We start from the raw sequence: 12,154 nt of genomic DNA on the forward strand, positions 1-12,154 counted from the left end.
ATTAAGTAATAACTATTCAGTAGTAAACTATATATAAATTACCTAATGTGAGTCAGGCACTGACATATACTAGACAATGCTCTTGTTCCCTTGGAGTTTATATTCGAGTGGGAGAAATTGTGTTTTTATTATAGTGAGCATCCATCCTTTATATGGTAGTCAAGAAAAATGTCATTGCCATTGCCTCTATCTGTGATTTCCCAAATCCTCAGTTGAAGGAAGCATTTTAGGTTGTTGGTAATCTTCTTAATACTATTGTATGATAAAGCATGAACCTGTTTCCACAAAGAGTTACTGATCTGCAGAGAAAAGGGAATCTTGGGCTGCATACAGCCACCTACAATGTGTGATGTGGTAGAGCAGTACTGAATGCACAGTCTTATCAAATGATCTCATGTTCCTGTCACTACTGAGGTGTAATGACCAGAGTTAATGATCTTCTCCGGGTTTAAGCAAATTGGTTTGTTTTTGTTTTTGAGACGGAGTTTTGCTCTTTTTACCCAGGCTGGAGTGCAATGGCACGATCTCCGCTCACCACAACCTCCGCCTCCTGGGTTCAGGCAATTCTCCTGCCTCAGCCTCCTGAGTAGCTGGAATTACAGGCACGCACCACCATGTCCAGCTAATTTTTTGTATTTTCAGTAGAGATGGGGTTTCACCATGTTGACCAGGATGGTCTCGATCTCTTGACCTTGTGATCCACCCGCCTCGGCCTCCCAAAGTGCTGGGATTACAGGCGTGAGCCACCGTGCCCGGCCCAAGTTAAGGGATTGTTACATTAGTCCAGGTGAAGGATGATGGTGGTTTGAACTGCATAGGGTAGAGGTAGTAGAGAAGATAGATTTGGGGCATATTTTGGAGGTATGTCCAGCAAGGCTTAGATGTGGAGAGTAGTGAGGAAGATGGAGAATTCAAGGATAACCAAGGTTTTTGGTTGAACACCTATGTGGATGATAGTGTCCTTTGCTGAGTAAGAGAACATTGGAATGGGAAAATATTTTGGAGGAAAATCATGTGTCTGGTTTGGATGTTGAGTTTGAAGTTCTTGCAAGACCATCCAGTGAAGAGATCCTGTGGGCAGTTGGGTATATGATTTGAAACCTGATAGAAATGGACTAGCAATTCATTCTTGGCATATAGAAATTCATTATTGGAGCAGTGGGCATAGGTATTACTGCAGAGAGAGAGAGAATTGAGTGGAAAAACAAATCTAAAATATATCCCTGAGGATCATTAATCAACCCAAGGGCAAGCAGAGAAGGAAGAGTCGGTAAGAGACTGAGAAAGAGCTGCCAGGTTGGAAAAAACCTGGACAGTATGGTGTCATGGAGGGTATACCACTGCAGTCAGCTGTAGGGGAGTGTCAGAGTGTTTGACTGGACTTCTGGAGATGCTCAAGTTACCTACAATATTTGATGGAGTGGGTAGGCTACAGAGGATCAGAGGAGCACACCTGGAACTCCCAGTCTCCTGTAAGTATCTCCCTAATAAACACATCATCCTTCTGCCTGTCAAATTGGAAGAAAACCTGAACTCCAGGAAGTAGCAGGGGTTCAGAGGAAAGAGAAGGTGCTCACACAGGTTATACCTTTAACCTGGTGAGGTCTGGAAGGATCAGAGTAAATTTTAGTCTCTGGATCTGAAGCATCCCATACATTTTGTTGCCCTCTTACCACTTCTAGAAGTTGACCTTACTTTTTTTCCTCTGTCTTTGCCTCTTATCTTTGCCCCTCTGATTCTCTAGCCTGGTTGATTCTCCTTGGCTCTTGAGCTTGGTTTAGTTTGTGTAGCACTCCTTTTCTGAGGAGTAACTTCCATAACAAATATTTGCAGTAACTCCTCTGCTTGGCTGGCAAGTCCCAGAACCTTTGTCCTTATGTACTGCCCTAAAAAGCAGTCACCCCCGAGCACAGCTCAGCTTTATAGGCCTAGATATGATTAGATGCTTCCTTTACCCCTTCTGGAGGTGTTAGTGGCTCTGAGCTTAGAAGTTCTGTTCTCCTTAACCATCTCCTTCTCTTGTTTTGCTTGTCCGAAACGTATTTATTAGCTAGATGTTGAGGTTAATAGTTCTACCCTTCAGTGAAGATTGATGAAAAATTAGCCCAAAATTGCAGTTTTCTAATTTAAAAAATCTATAATCTCTATGTTCTGTGAGTTGGGTCTGAGGGATGCCTCTAGCTCTTAGCTTTTAATTTCAGGACTGAATTTAACATACCCTGGGTTTAAGTGGTGGCTTGTAATTTCTATATAGGAGAAGCTTAAGGGGGGAAATCTGATTGGAAGAGAAGGGAGGTAGTTAGGTTTGCCTTAAAGCTGAGTACACAAGAGTAATCTTATCAGTTGGCTGGGACTGACTGCCAGAAAAATTAAAAAACAAAGATGTGGTTGATAAAAAATGTGTACTTTGTTCATGTAAGTGATTTTTAAAAATGTAGACTCTGAGACCTTTTTTTCCCACCTTCCGTTGGCCAATTATTGCATTTACATAGTTTCTTCCTTCCTTCCCCAAATAAGGTATAACACCATTAACCTGAGAATTTTAAACACATGCTTTGCTCACTTTTTTTCTGTTTATGTATTATTTTTATTTGGATTATTTTGGGGGGAGGGGAGGCAGGAGTTGCCATTTGTGCCAATGACTCTTCCTCAAATCTTCCAAGCAATCTTTTCCTTGGGGAGTTGTACTACAAAATTCTAATAATTACTGTTGTGCAATATCGAGATACCTTACATATGTAGCAACAATGGCACATATGCTCACACCCAGTGAAACAAGGTCATTTTCTACTGGCAATAATATGCATTGAGGTGACAGGTGATGGTATGGTTATGGATTAACTCACCAAGGAAATGAGTCTGGAAAGAAGAATGCAGAAATCTGAGGACTAGAGCCTGGAGGGGGGAAGCTTTGAGTTAAGAGGAAGAAGAGGACTTCACCATGGGGAGCCATCAGCTGGACATTGAGATGGAAGGATGACTATGAGTATGAGCTATTACAGAAGCCATGGTAAGAGTAGTAAGTAGATGACATTAACATCAAATGTGACTGATGTGTAACTGGAGCAACTTACTGTCATATGCGAACTAACAACTCTACTGTGTTCTTCTTAATCTAGATAATTTGTAAAAATTTTACACTAGACTATTCAGTTCTATTCAACAAGTATTTTTTGAGCTGCACACTAACTGTGGTGGGGTTGTATAAAAGCTCTAAAGTTGTGTTTTAAAATAATATGTCTTTATAAACAAATATGCTGGCAATTTATACATAAAACTCTCAAACTTTACTGGTATATTTGTTAAGTGGAGACTATAGACCTATTTCAGTGACATTTACAAAAACTCCTTTGGTATTCTTTTATCCTTGTTGTACCTTAAAAAGAAAACCCATATATAACTTCTATTGTTACAAAAGTAATACATAATTATTGAAAAATACAACTGGGCATGGTGGCTTATGGCTGTAATCCCAGCACTGTGGGAGGCTGAGGTGGGAGGATCACTTGAGCCCAGGAGTTCAAGACCAGCCTGGGCAACATGGTGAGACCTTGTCTCTACAAAAAAATAAAAAAACAAATAGCCAGACTTGGTGGTGAGTACCTATTGCTTGGGAGGCTGAGGCAGGAGGATTGCTTGAGCCCAGGAGGTTGAGGCTGCAGTGAGCCGAGACTGCACTGCTGCACTCCAGCCTGGGTGACAGATGGAGACCCTGTCTTAAGAAGAAAGAAAAGAAAAGAAAATGTATATATAAATTATAACACATACTATCCCTAAAGAGACAGTCAATCTTAACATTTTGATTTTTACTGTTCCAGGTTTCTTTCTTTCTTTTTTTTTTTTTTTGAGATAGAGGCTTGCTCTGTCAACCTAGGCTGGAATCCAGTGGTGCTATCTCAGCTCACTGCAACCTCCACCTCCTGGATTCAAGCGATTCTCCTGCTTCAGCCTCCCAAGTAGCTGGGACTACAGGCTCACACCACCACACCTGGCTAATTTTTGTGTTTTTAGTAGAGACGGGGTTTCACCATGTTGGCCAGGCTGGTCTTGAACTCCCAACCTCAGGTGATCCACCCATCTCAGCCTCCCAAAATGCTGGGATTACAGGCGTGAGCCACTGTGCCCAGTCCCAGTTTTCTTTTAAAAAAAATTTTATTTAATTTTAAAAAATCTTTTCCGCTGAACAGCCTGTGGGGAGATATATATATATATATCAGATAAACTATAAACTTAAATCTAATTTTCAGCTTGGCTAGATTTAGTTTAGACTTTTTCATTCTTTTTTTGTTTTTTTTTTTGAGGCGGAGTCTCGCTCTGTCACCCAGGCTGGAGTGCAGTGGCATGATCTTGGCTCATTGCAACCTCCGCCTCCTGGGTTCTTGCAATTCTACTGCCTCAGCCTCCTGAGTAGCTGGGACTACAAGCGCACGCCGCCGCACCCGGCTAATTTTTTGTATTTTAGTAGAGATGGGATTTCACTGTGTTGCCTAGGCTGATCTCGAACTCCTGAGCTCAGGCAATCCACCCGCCTCAGCCTCCCAAAGTGCTGGGATTACAGAAGTGAGCCACCGCGCTGGCTTTTAATTTTTAAAATAAATAAAAGAGATGGGGTCTTGATTTGTTGCCCAGGCTGGTCTCAGACTCTTGGGCTCAAGTAAATCCTCCTGCCTTGGACTCCCAATGTTGGAGTTGCAGGTGTGAGCCACCACACCTGGCCCATATTGTGATTGTTAAAGATCTTTCTTTGGCTGAGCACAGTGGCTCATGTCTGTAAATCCCAGAATTTTGGGAGGCTGAGGTGGGTGGATCACCTGAGGTCGGAAGTTTGAGACCATCCTCTTCAACATGGAGAAACCCCGTCTCTACTAAAAATACAAAATTAGCTGGGGATGGTGGCAAATGCCTGTAATCCCAGCTACTCAGGAGGCTGAGGCAGGAGAATCACTTGAACCCAGGAGGCAGAGGTTGCAGTGAACTGAGATTGCGCCATTGCACTCCAGCCTGGGCAACAAGAGTCTAAAAAGCAAAAACAAAACAAAGCAAAAAGATCGTTTTTATAGATGAAAATATAGTCTATTGTTATTTTAATTTTATAGCCACTTTAAAAATTTTGTATATTGGTGGAAAAACTATTATTTGATGCTAAATTTTATTAAAACAGTCAAAAATTATTCTAAATTGGTTGAATGAAGTGAATGGTTAATCTAGGTTATCCTGGTTTGGGTTGAATGTTCATGTGACTCTGAAGGTGTCATACCCCAGTTCTACCACTCCTGGGCCCTCAGGAGACTCAGCTTCAGCACCTTGCTCCCTCAAGACAGCAAACGCCTCCCTCCCTGAGAGTTTGTGCTCAGCTCTGGTCCAGGAAGGCTGCATAGGCCCTTTGCTGGATGACCCAGTAGGCGGACTAAGTGTGCCTTTAGGGGCCCAGCAAAGCAGTGTTACCAAACAGATTTGGGGGAAAGGATATTGATGTGTTTTTTAAAACATGGAAGTAGTTATTATGGGAAAATCTGAATTTATTTTATTTTTATTTCTTTTTTGGAGGAGGGGAGTACCATAATCTTTTCAGTGTTTTGAGTTTTTATATAGGTCAATTCCCTTCTTTGACTCATCCCAAATTTTGGTGGGGGGGCTTCAGTCATGTCCTTGTCTTTGTCAGTAGCCCCCTCCCCATATTGTCCTGAGGATTGGGAGGCAGGAAATTTATAATGCCCTTTTCTCTCTCTATTCTCCAAATTCATTTTCTTTCCTGTGTCCCTTTGGGAGAAAAGGGAAATCAATTCTGTCTCTTCCCTCCTCTATATTACTCCATCTGGACAAACTCAACACTGATAGCAGTGAACCTTGAACTTGGCAGTTTTGGAGCCAGGGTCTTTGCCCTCAGTGCGGTAGATTCATTTTTTTGTTGTTGTTTAGCTGCCAGATTTAGGGTCCAAACAGGAAAACAGAACTCACTCTAAGCATTTAAGCCAGAGGGCATTTAATCCGGAGAATTAGTTGGCTGTGAATTTGGTGGAAGAGCAGAGAAGCCTTTCAAGGGAAGGTGAGGCAATGAGAGGGAAGTTTAGCAACTGTAGGAACCTTCTATCATCCCTAGGCTGTGGGAAGAAGGGAAAGTGCAAGGGCCAGGGTAACTTAGAAGCTGGAACTCTGGTGACCTGTTCTAGGGCAGCTGGGGCCAAAGAGTGCCTGCCCAGATGCTGGCTCAAGCTGGGAAAGAAGGAGAAGGATAGTCTGGCTTTTCTCTTCCAGTTTTCTGCCAGTGCTTCCCGAACTGAGCTCAGCAGGAAGCCATCTGCAGAGGGAACGGGAAGGAGCACCACCATTTACGACTTCACACACGGTTCCACATAAACTTGCTTTTGTCTTTTCTTAGTTAATATACTTCTTAAGCATATTGAACTAAGTTGAACAGTTTCTCTTTTTTGGTCATATATCACTGATTAGCTCTTCTTATTAGACTTTTCAATGAAAAGATGAAAAATTTGAAAACCTGTGCACAATGTAAAAACAAGCAAACTCTTAAAAAAAATTATTTGTTTTACTCTTCCAGAATATGGTCCCAAACTGCTGATGGTGGGATGTAGTTCAATTTTAGATCTGACATGACAGACCCCTAATAATTACCATTATAATTGACATTTATATAATGTTTTACAATATATAAGATGGTTTTACATTTATTGTTACTGCAAATAGATTTTAATCTGGGGATCTTGGGGCCTGTTTATTTGACGTCTAACAGGTTAGCTCAAGGTCTAGATTTGAAAGAAAAAAAATTAGTGTTCTTTTCTTGTTTTCCTCTGAATCACAGATGATAGGCAAACTTCTTTGACCTTTTTGTTAGACAGGTTACACTCAGTAGTTGGTGGGAGGTGTTCTCAGCTGTCACTGGTGGGAGAGGCTGGCATCACATTTCTACTCTGCTTTTCTTCTTGGTGACCTAGGTGTTTAGGACAATGACTGACTCATCTGTTCATGTGGAACCTTTGCAGTCATATAGATCTTGCCTGTTGTTTTTAGCCTATTCTCCTTCTTTTTCTTTTTCTTTTTTTTTGAGACAGAGTTTTTCTGTCACCTAGGCTGGAGTGCAGTGGTACGACCTCCGCTCACTGCAACCTCTGCTTCCTACATTCAGTCGATTCTCCTGCCCTCAGCATCCTGAGTAGCTGGGATTACAGGCATGGGCCACCGCACCTAGCTAATTTTTGTATTTTTAGTAGAGAAGGGGTTTCATTATGTTGGCCAGGCTGGTCTTGAACTCCTGACCTCAGGTGATCTACCTGCCTCAGCCTCCCAAAGTGTTGGAATTATAGGCGTGAGCCACTGCATCTGGCCCTTTAATCTCATCTAAATAACTATTTTATTTGTTTATTTTCAAAGTATCATTCTTGCCCCTCAAGGAAGAGTCTAAGCCCTACAGTTCATCTTGTCTAGTATTTGTTCAAGATTTGCTTTGTGGAAAATCAAAATAATTGAATTATTGAGTTTATTCTTGGGCCAGAGATACCTCAACCAATCTTAGCTTTGTTTTTTGACATTATACATGAAATTATGTAAATCATGTTTTATGGAGGGGAGAGTTTTGAACTTCTTTTTTTTTTTTTTTACTTTTATGATTTTATTGACTTTTTTTCTCTTCATAACTTTAAAACAAAAACAGCACATGAAAACCAGTGTCTTATCCCAAAGTCTCAACTGAGCTGATTGACAGATGAACATCACCATCTTACTCCACTGAATAACTAAACACAAATAACAGCAAGTTCGAGTTTCTGCCCACCCGAAGACACAGCCAGTAATCAGCCACAGACACAGACACAGTCAACCCCAGGGGCTCCAGCTCTCTGCCCATCTTCTCTCAGCTGTTCCTCCCATCTACTAAATGGGCCTTCCTGACGGCTTTCTCAAGGTGGGTCAAGCCTGAACTAGAGGAAAGCACAGGCCAGGTCCACCATCCCCTCCCACTGGCCACCAGCTGGCCAGCCAGGAAATCATTTCTCTACATCTTTTGTCTCCCCCCTTTTATCTCCCTCTCTTCTCCAAAAATTGTTGCTATCACTTGGATGTAACAATGGACTTAGTGTCCATTAAACTGCCTGAGAAGTGGTTTGAACCTGATGTATTTTCCTGAGCTAAAAAAAGAAAAAGTACCTCTGTGGCCTTCTTGCCATTAAAATCAAGTAAAAAAAGGGACAAACACTATTGAGAAGGGTCACATTAGAAAGGCCTTAGAATCCTCGCTCGACCCTTAACGGTTTCTCTAGCTGTAGCTCTTGAGGGTATAAGGGAGCAAATATTCTGGGGTCAAGCATGGGGGAAACATTTATTTTCCCCTTTTAAACTTCCCTGCTGCCCCAGTTTTTGCCTTCTTCTTAGTAGATCCCTTGGGTTCTGGCTCCTTGCGCTTAGCTGAAGAGAGCGAGCTCGTCACCTTGAAGAAATCATCCAGGCGGCCCTGCGTGCTGCCTTGGCGGCTCTTGCTCAGCCTCTTGACCCCGCTGCGGATTCACTCCTCAGAGAACTGCTTTTCGCCACACATGAACTTGACCAGCTCTTCTTCATTTGGCTCGCTCCACTTCAGCTCCACAGACTCTGGGTCCAGCACCTCAGGTTCCAAGAAGAGCTGGTGAGCCTCCTTGTGGAGCCAATTTTCTGGCACAGGGTACTTGTTGGGGTCAAGTCGCCGCACTATCTCCTCAATGCTCTTGTGCTTCTGGATGAGGTCCACAGCCCGCTTGGGCCCAATGCCCCGGATACTCTCACAGTAGTCACTGCCCAGCAAGATGCACAGATCCACAAACTGTTCCTGGTTCAGGCCCAGCTCCTGCAGAATCCGGCTCAAGTGGAATTCCTGGATGGGCAGCTTTTTGGATTCACTGGCAGTCAGGTGTCGCATTAGCACAGGGCTGCCAAAGGTGAGGCAGTCCATGTCCTCGGTAGCCGCAGCATAGACCTTGCCAGCCTTCACCAGGGCAGCACAGCTGGCCTCTGCCTCGCTGGGTGCATCGAGATAAGGGATGCCCATGAGGCTCAGCAGATGCTTGCACTCATCGTTGTGCTGCTTATTGACCTTCACCAGCCGCTTAGTGAATTTTTCCACCTCCTGCTTGGCCCCAGCAGCCTGAGCCTGCTGCAGCTGCTTCTCTGCCTCAGCCCGCCGTTCACTGCGTTTGGCCAGCTCGCCTGACTTGAGCTGTGGTGGCTTCCCGTCAAAGACATACACGGGCTTGATGCCGTTCTCCATCATGTGGATAGTGCGGTAAAACATGCCCATCAGGTGGCTGGTGGTCTTACCCTCCTCGTTCTGCAGCACATCCCCACCCTGGCGAACAGCAATCAGGAACTGATAAATGCTCATAGAGGCATCAATGGCCACCTTACGGCCAAAGTAGCTCTTGATGTCATTCTCCCGGATGGCACTGGGGGCCACGTCAGCAATTAGTTTGGCCAGGCCTTGAATTCCCATGGCAATACAGAGGAGGGATGACTGGCCTTTGGGACATGAGGCCTTGGTGGCTAGAGCTTGGTCGGAGTTACCAAGTGCCAGCGGTGCTAAGCCCGCTTTCCTTGCTCAGTTTAGCCACGGGTCTCTGTACTTCTTTCTTTCTCTCTCTCTCTCTCTCTCTTTTTCTTTTCTTGTAGAGATGGGGTCTCGCTATGTTGACCAGGCTGGTCTTGAACTTTGGCCTCAAACAATCCTCCCATCTTGGCCTCCCAAAGTGCTAGGATTATAGGTGTGAGCCAATGCACCCGGCCTGGTATTGTTTCTTGTAAGATGTCCTAGTTCTAAGTCTTCTTCTTCAGACCTACCGATCTTGTATTATACTTTCTGTAATACTTTATCTTTTGGTTTCAAATGACAGGCTTTTAGAAAAGCCTTCTTAGCTCTGATGTTACCATTCTGCCGTTTGGTGTTTTTAATCTCCTTGCTGTAGCTATGAGGGATTCACCATGTGTGTTTATCTATTAAAGGAAATCCCATCTTTCCCTTTGAGGTCCCATTGCCTTCCTTTAAAACATGCAAGATATCAAGCACCCTATATCAATGACATAATTTTATGCTTTCTTGTTTATGATTAAGATTAATTTTTAATGAAAAACTTTGAATAGGTTATACTCACACACCTGTTGCAAAATTAAAGATATACAAAATTATAAATAAAGAAATCTCCCTCTCATCTTGTCCTTCAGATACCTTATTCCCCTTCAGGGAGGTAATAAGTGTTAAAAGTTTCCAGTCCAAAAGCTATGTTTTAAGGCATAATTAAATTTCTGGCCCCTTCTCTAAAGTCCCTCAATTATTAATCATATTAACTCTCTAGTAGGATGTATCATAACATTATACTGAAAAATAAGCTGAATGTACAAAAGTGTTCAAGCAGTCAGAATACTTTTGAATATAATATGACATGTCAAACTGGTGTCTGACATGGATGGCTTCTGGGTGCATGCAAGTCCCTAAATGTCCAGCCTTCTTTCTGTGCATTTGCTTTGCCTGACTACATACCCACTCCTTCCTCTCACATGCACAAATAATGCACATTCACCTTCCTGTTTGCTTTCTCTTAAGCCCAAGTCTTAGCCTGGGATCCTTTAGCCCCTTGAAGGGTTTCCAGATGCTCCTAGATTCACCTGCCCCTGAAATGATATGCAAAATGTTGTGGAATAATATGTAGATGTGCTTTTTATATTTTAATGGGGAAAAGAAAGTATACATGGCTTTCATCTGATATTCTATCTCCAGTTTATCTCTGTCTCTTTATTTTGCCTGCACCTTCAAAATCATGGTTCTTCCTGTCACTCAAAAGATGACTTTGCCTCCCCATTGAGGAATACAGTTGAGCTCATTATTCCATATAACCTTCCCTTTATTTCAATATATTTTAGAGGATGTTGAGTAAGATTTTTTTCTATTGCCCTGGAATTGGTGACTAGGGTCTAAAGCTAGAACAAGGAGGACTAAATACTGCACCTTCTAGAGAGAGTTGCTAATAACTGGGGCCAGAGCTCCTCTCCAGGGCTTACAAAGAGGTAGTAGAGGTGGCCCTGCAACTTCCAGCCACTAAGCCAACCCATACCTTACCACGCCACCTCCATTCCCAATCTATATAAGAGACAACTGAAGGGAGGCTGTCATGAGCCTAGCAGGGAGTACTTTTCCCTCCTTTCCCCACTTAAAGTAAGCAAGGGGGTATAAAAGAGATCTACATGAAAGAGAGATTGATTTCTCATTCCTTGCTTAAACTATCTGTTTAGACAATGGACTTGTTCAGCTCTGTACCTATCTGAGAAGAGGAAAGGCAATTAGAGAAAGGAGAAAGGGCAGAGTGAGGGGATAATAATGGAATAGTCTGCATTAGTTCTGTTTGGCTTAGCAAGGGTATGTGAATTTCTATGATCAAAGGGACACTGAGGAAGATCACTGGGCTTGAGCCATCGTGCTGGTAAACCCATCCAAAAGGCTGCCTGCTGAACAGAAGTTAGGAGGGTTAAAGAGATGGCTTGGAGCAGGATTGTCTGCATTAGGGCACAACTCAGTGGAGCAGCCTGGAAGGACCTTCTAAAGGACTCACAGAAGTGTCTCATAAGAGAGCCAGCATCTTTTTTTTTTTTTTAAGATGAGGGTTGTTGCCCAGGCTGGAGTATAGTGTCATGATTATGGCTTACTGCAGTCTCAATCTCCTGGGCTCACACTGCAGTCTCAATCTCCTGGGCTCAAGTGATCCTTCTGCCTCTGCCTCTGCCTCCTGAGTATCTGGGACTGCAGTCATGTGCCACTACATCTGGCTAATTTTTGAAGGTTTTTTTTGTAGAGACAGGGTCTCCCTATGTTGCCCAGGCTGGTCTCAAACTGCTGGACTGAAGTGATCCTCCGGCCTCAGCCTTCCAATGCCTTGGAATTACAGGCCTGAGCCACCCTACCATGCCCAAGGAAGACAGCATTTTGACATCTGCCAAACAACACGTTAGCATGGCCTGTCAGCAAACAGTGGTTTGTGATAACTACCTTATTAAATGAAAAGAGAGTGGTTCTTTTCCTCCCTGCCTTCCTCCTAGTTCCCAACCACTGAAAAGCCAAAATCCTTCTAGAGAACCTTCCAGAGAACTAGAGGAGGAGCAGAATCCTTGGAAAGGACTATATTCTCTC

At 43.3% G+C, this 12,154-nt stretch overlaps 2 protein-coding genes across 11 annotated transcripts in view; one reads left to right on the forward strand and one right to left on the reverse strand.

The window, feature by feature from the left end:
- The window catches only part of NPR2 (natriuretic peptide receptor 2), a 48,810-nt gene that overhangs the window by 10,337 nt on the left and 26,319 nt on the right, over positions 1–12,154 (forward strand). The window lies entirely within an intron of this gene.
- Positions 7,598–9,588, reverse strand: LOC103793878 (flap endonuclease 1-like). The gene has a single exon (XM_008999143.5). It carries the CDS (start codon positions 9,470–9,472, stop codon positions 8,513–8,515), a length of 960 nt encoding a protein of 319 aa, XP_008997391.4. The 5' UTR covers positions 9,473–9,588; the 3' UTR covers positions 7,598–8,512.

The sequence above is a fragment of the Callithrix jacchus genome, chromosome 1 (genome assembly GCF_049354715.1).
Source record: "Callithrix jacchus isolate 240 chromosome 1, calJac240_pri, whole genome shotgun sequence".
In the NCBI taxonomy this organism is placed as follows: domain Eukaryota; kingdom Metazoa; phylum Chordata; class Mammalia; order Primates; family Cebidae; genus Callithrix; species Callithrix jacchus.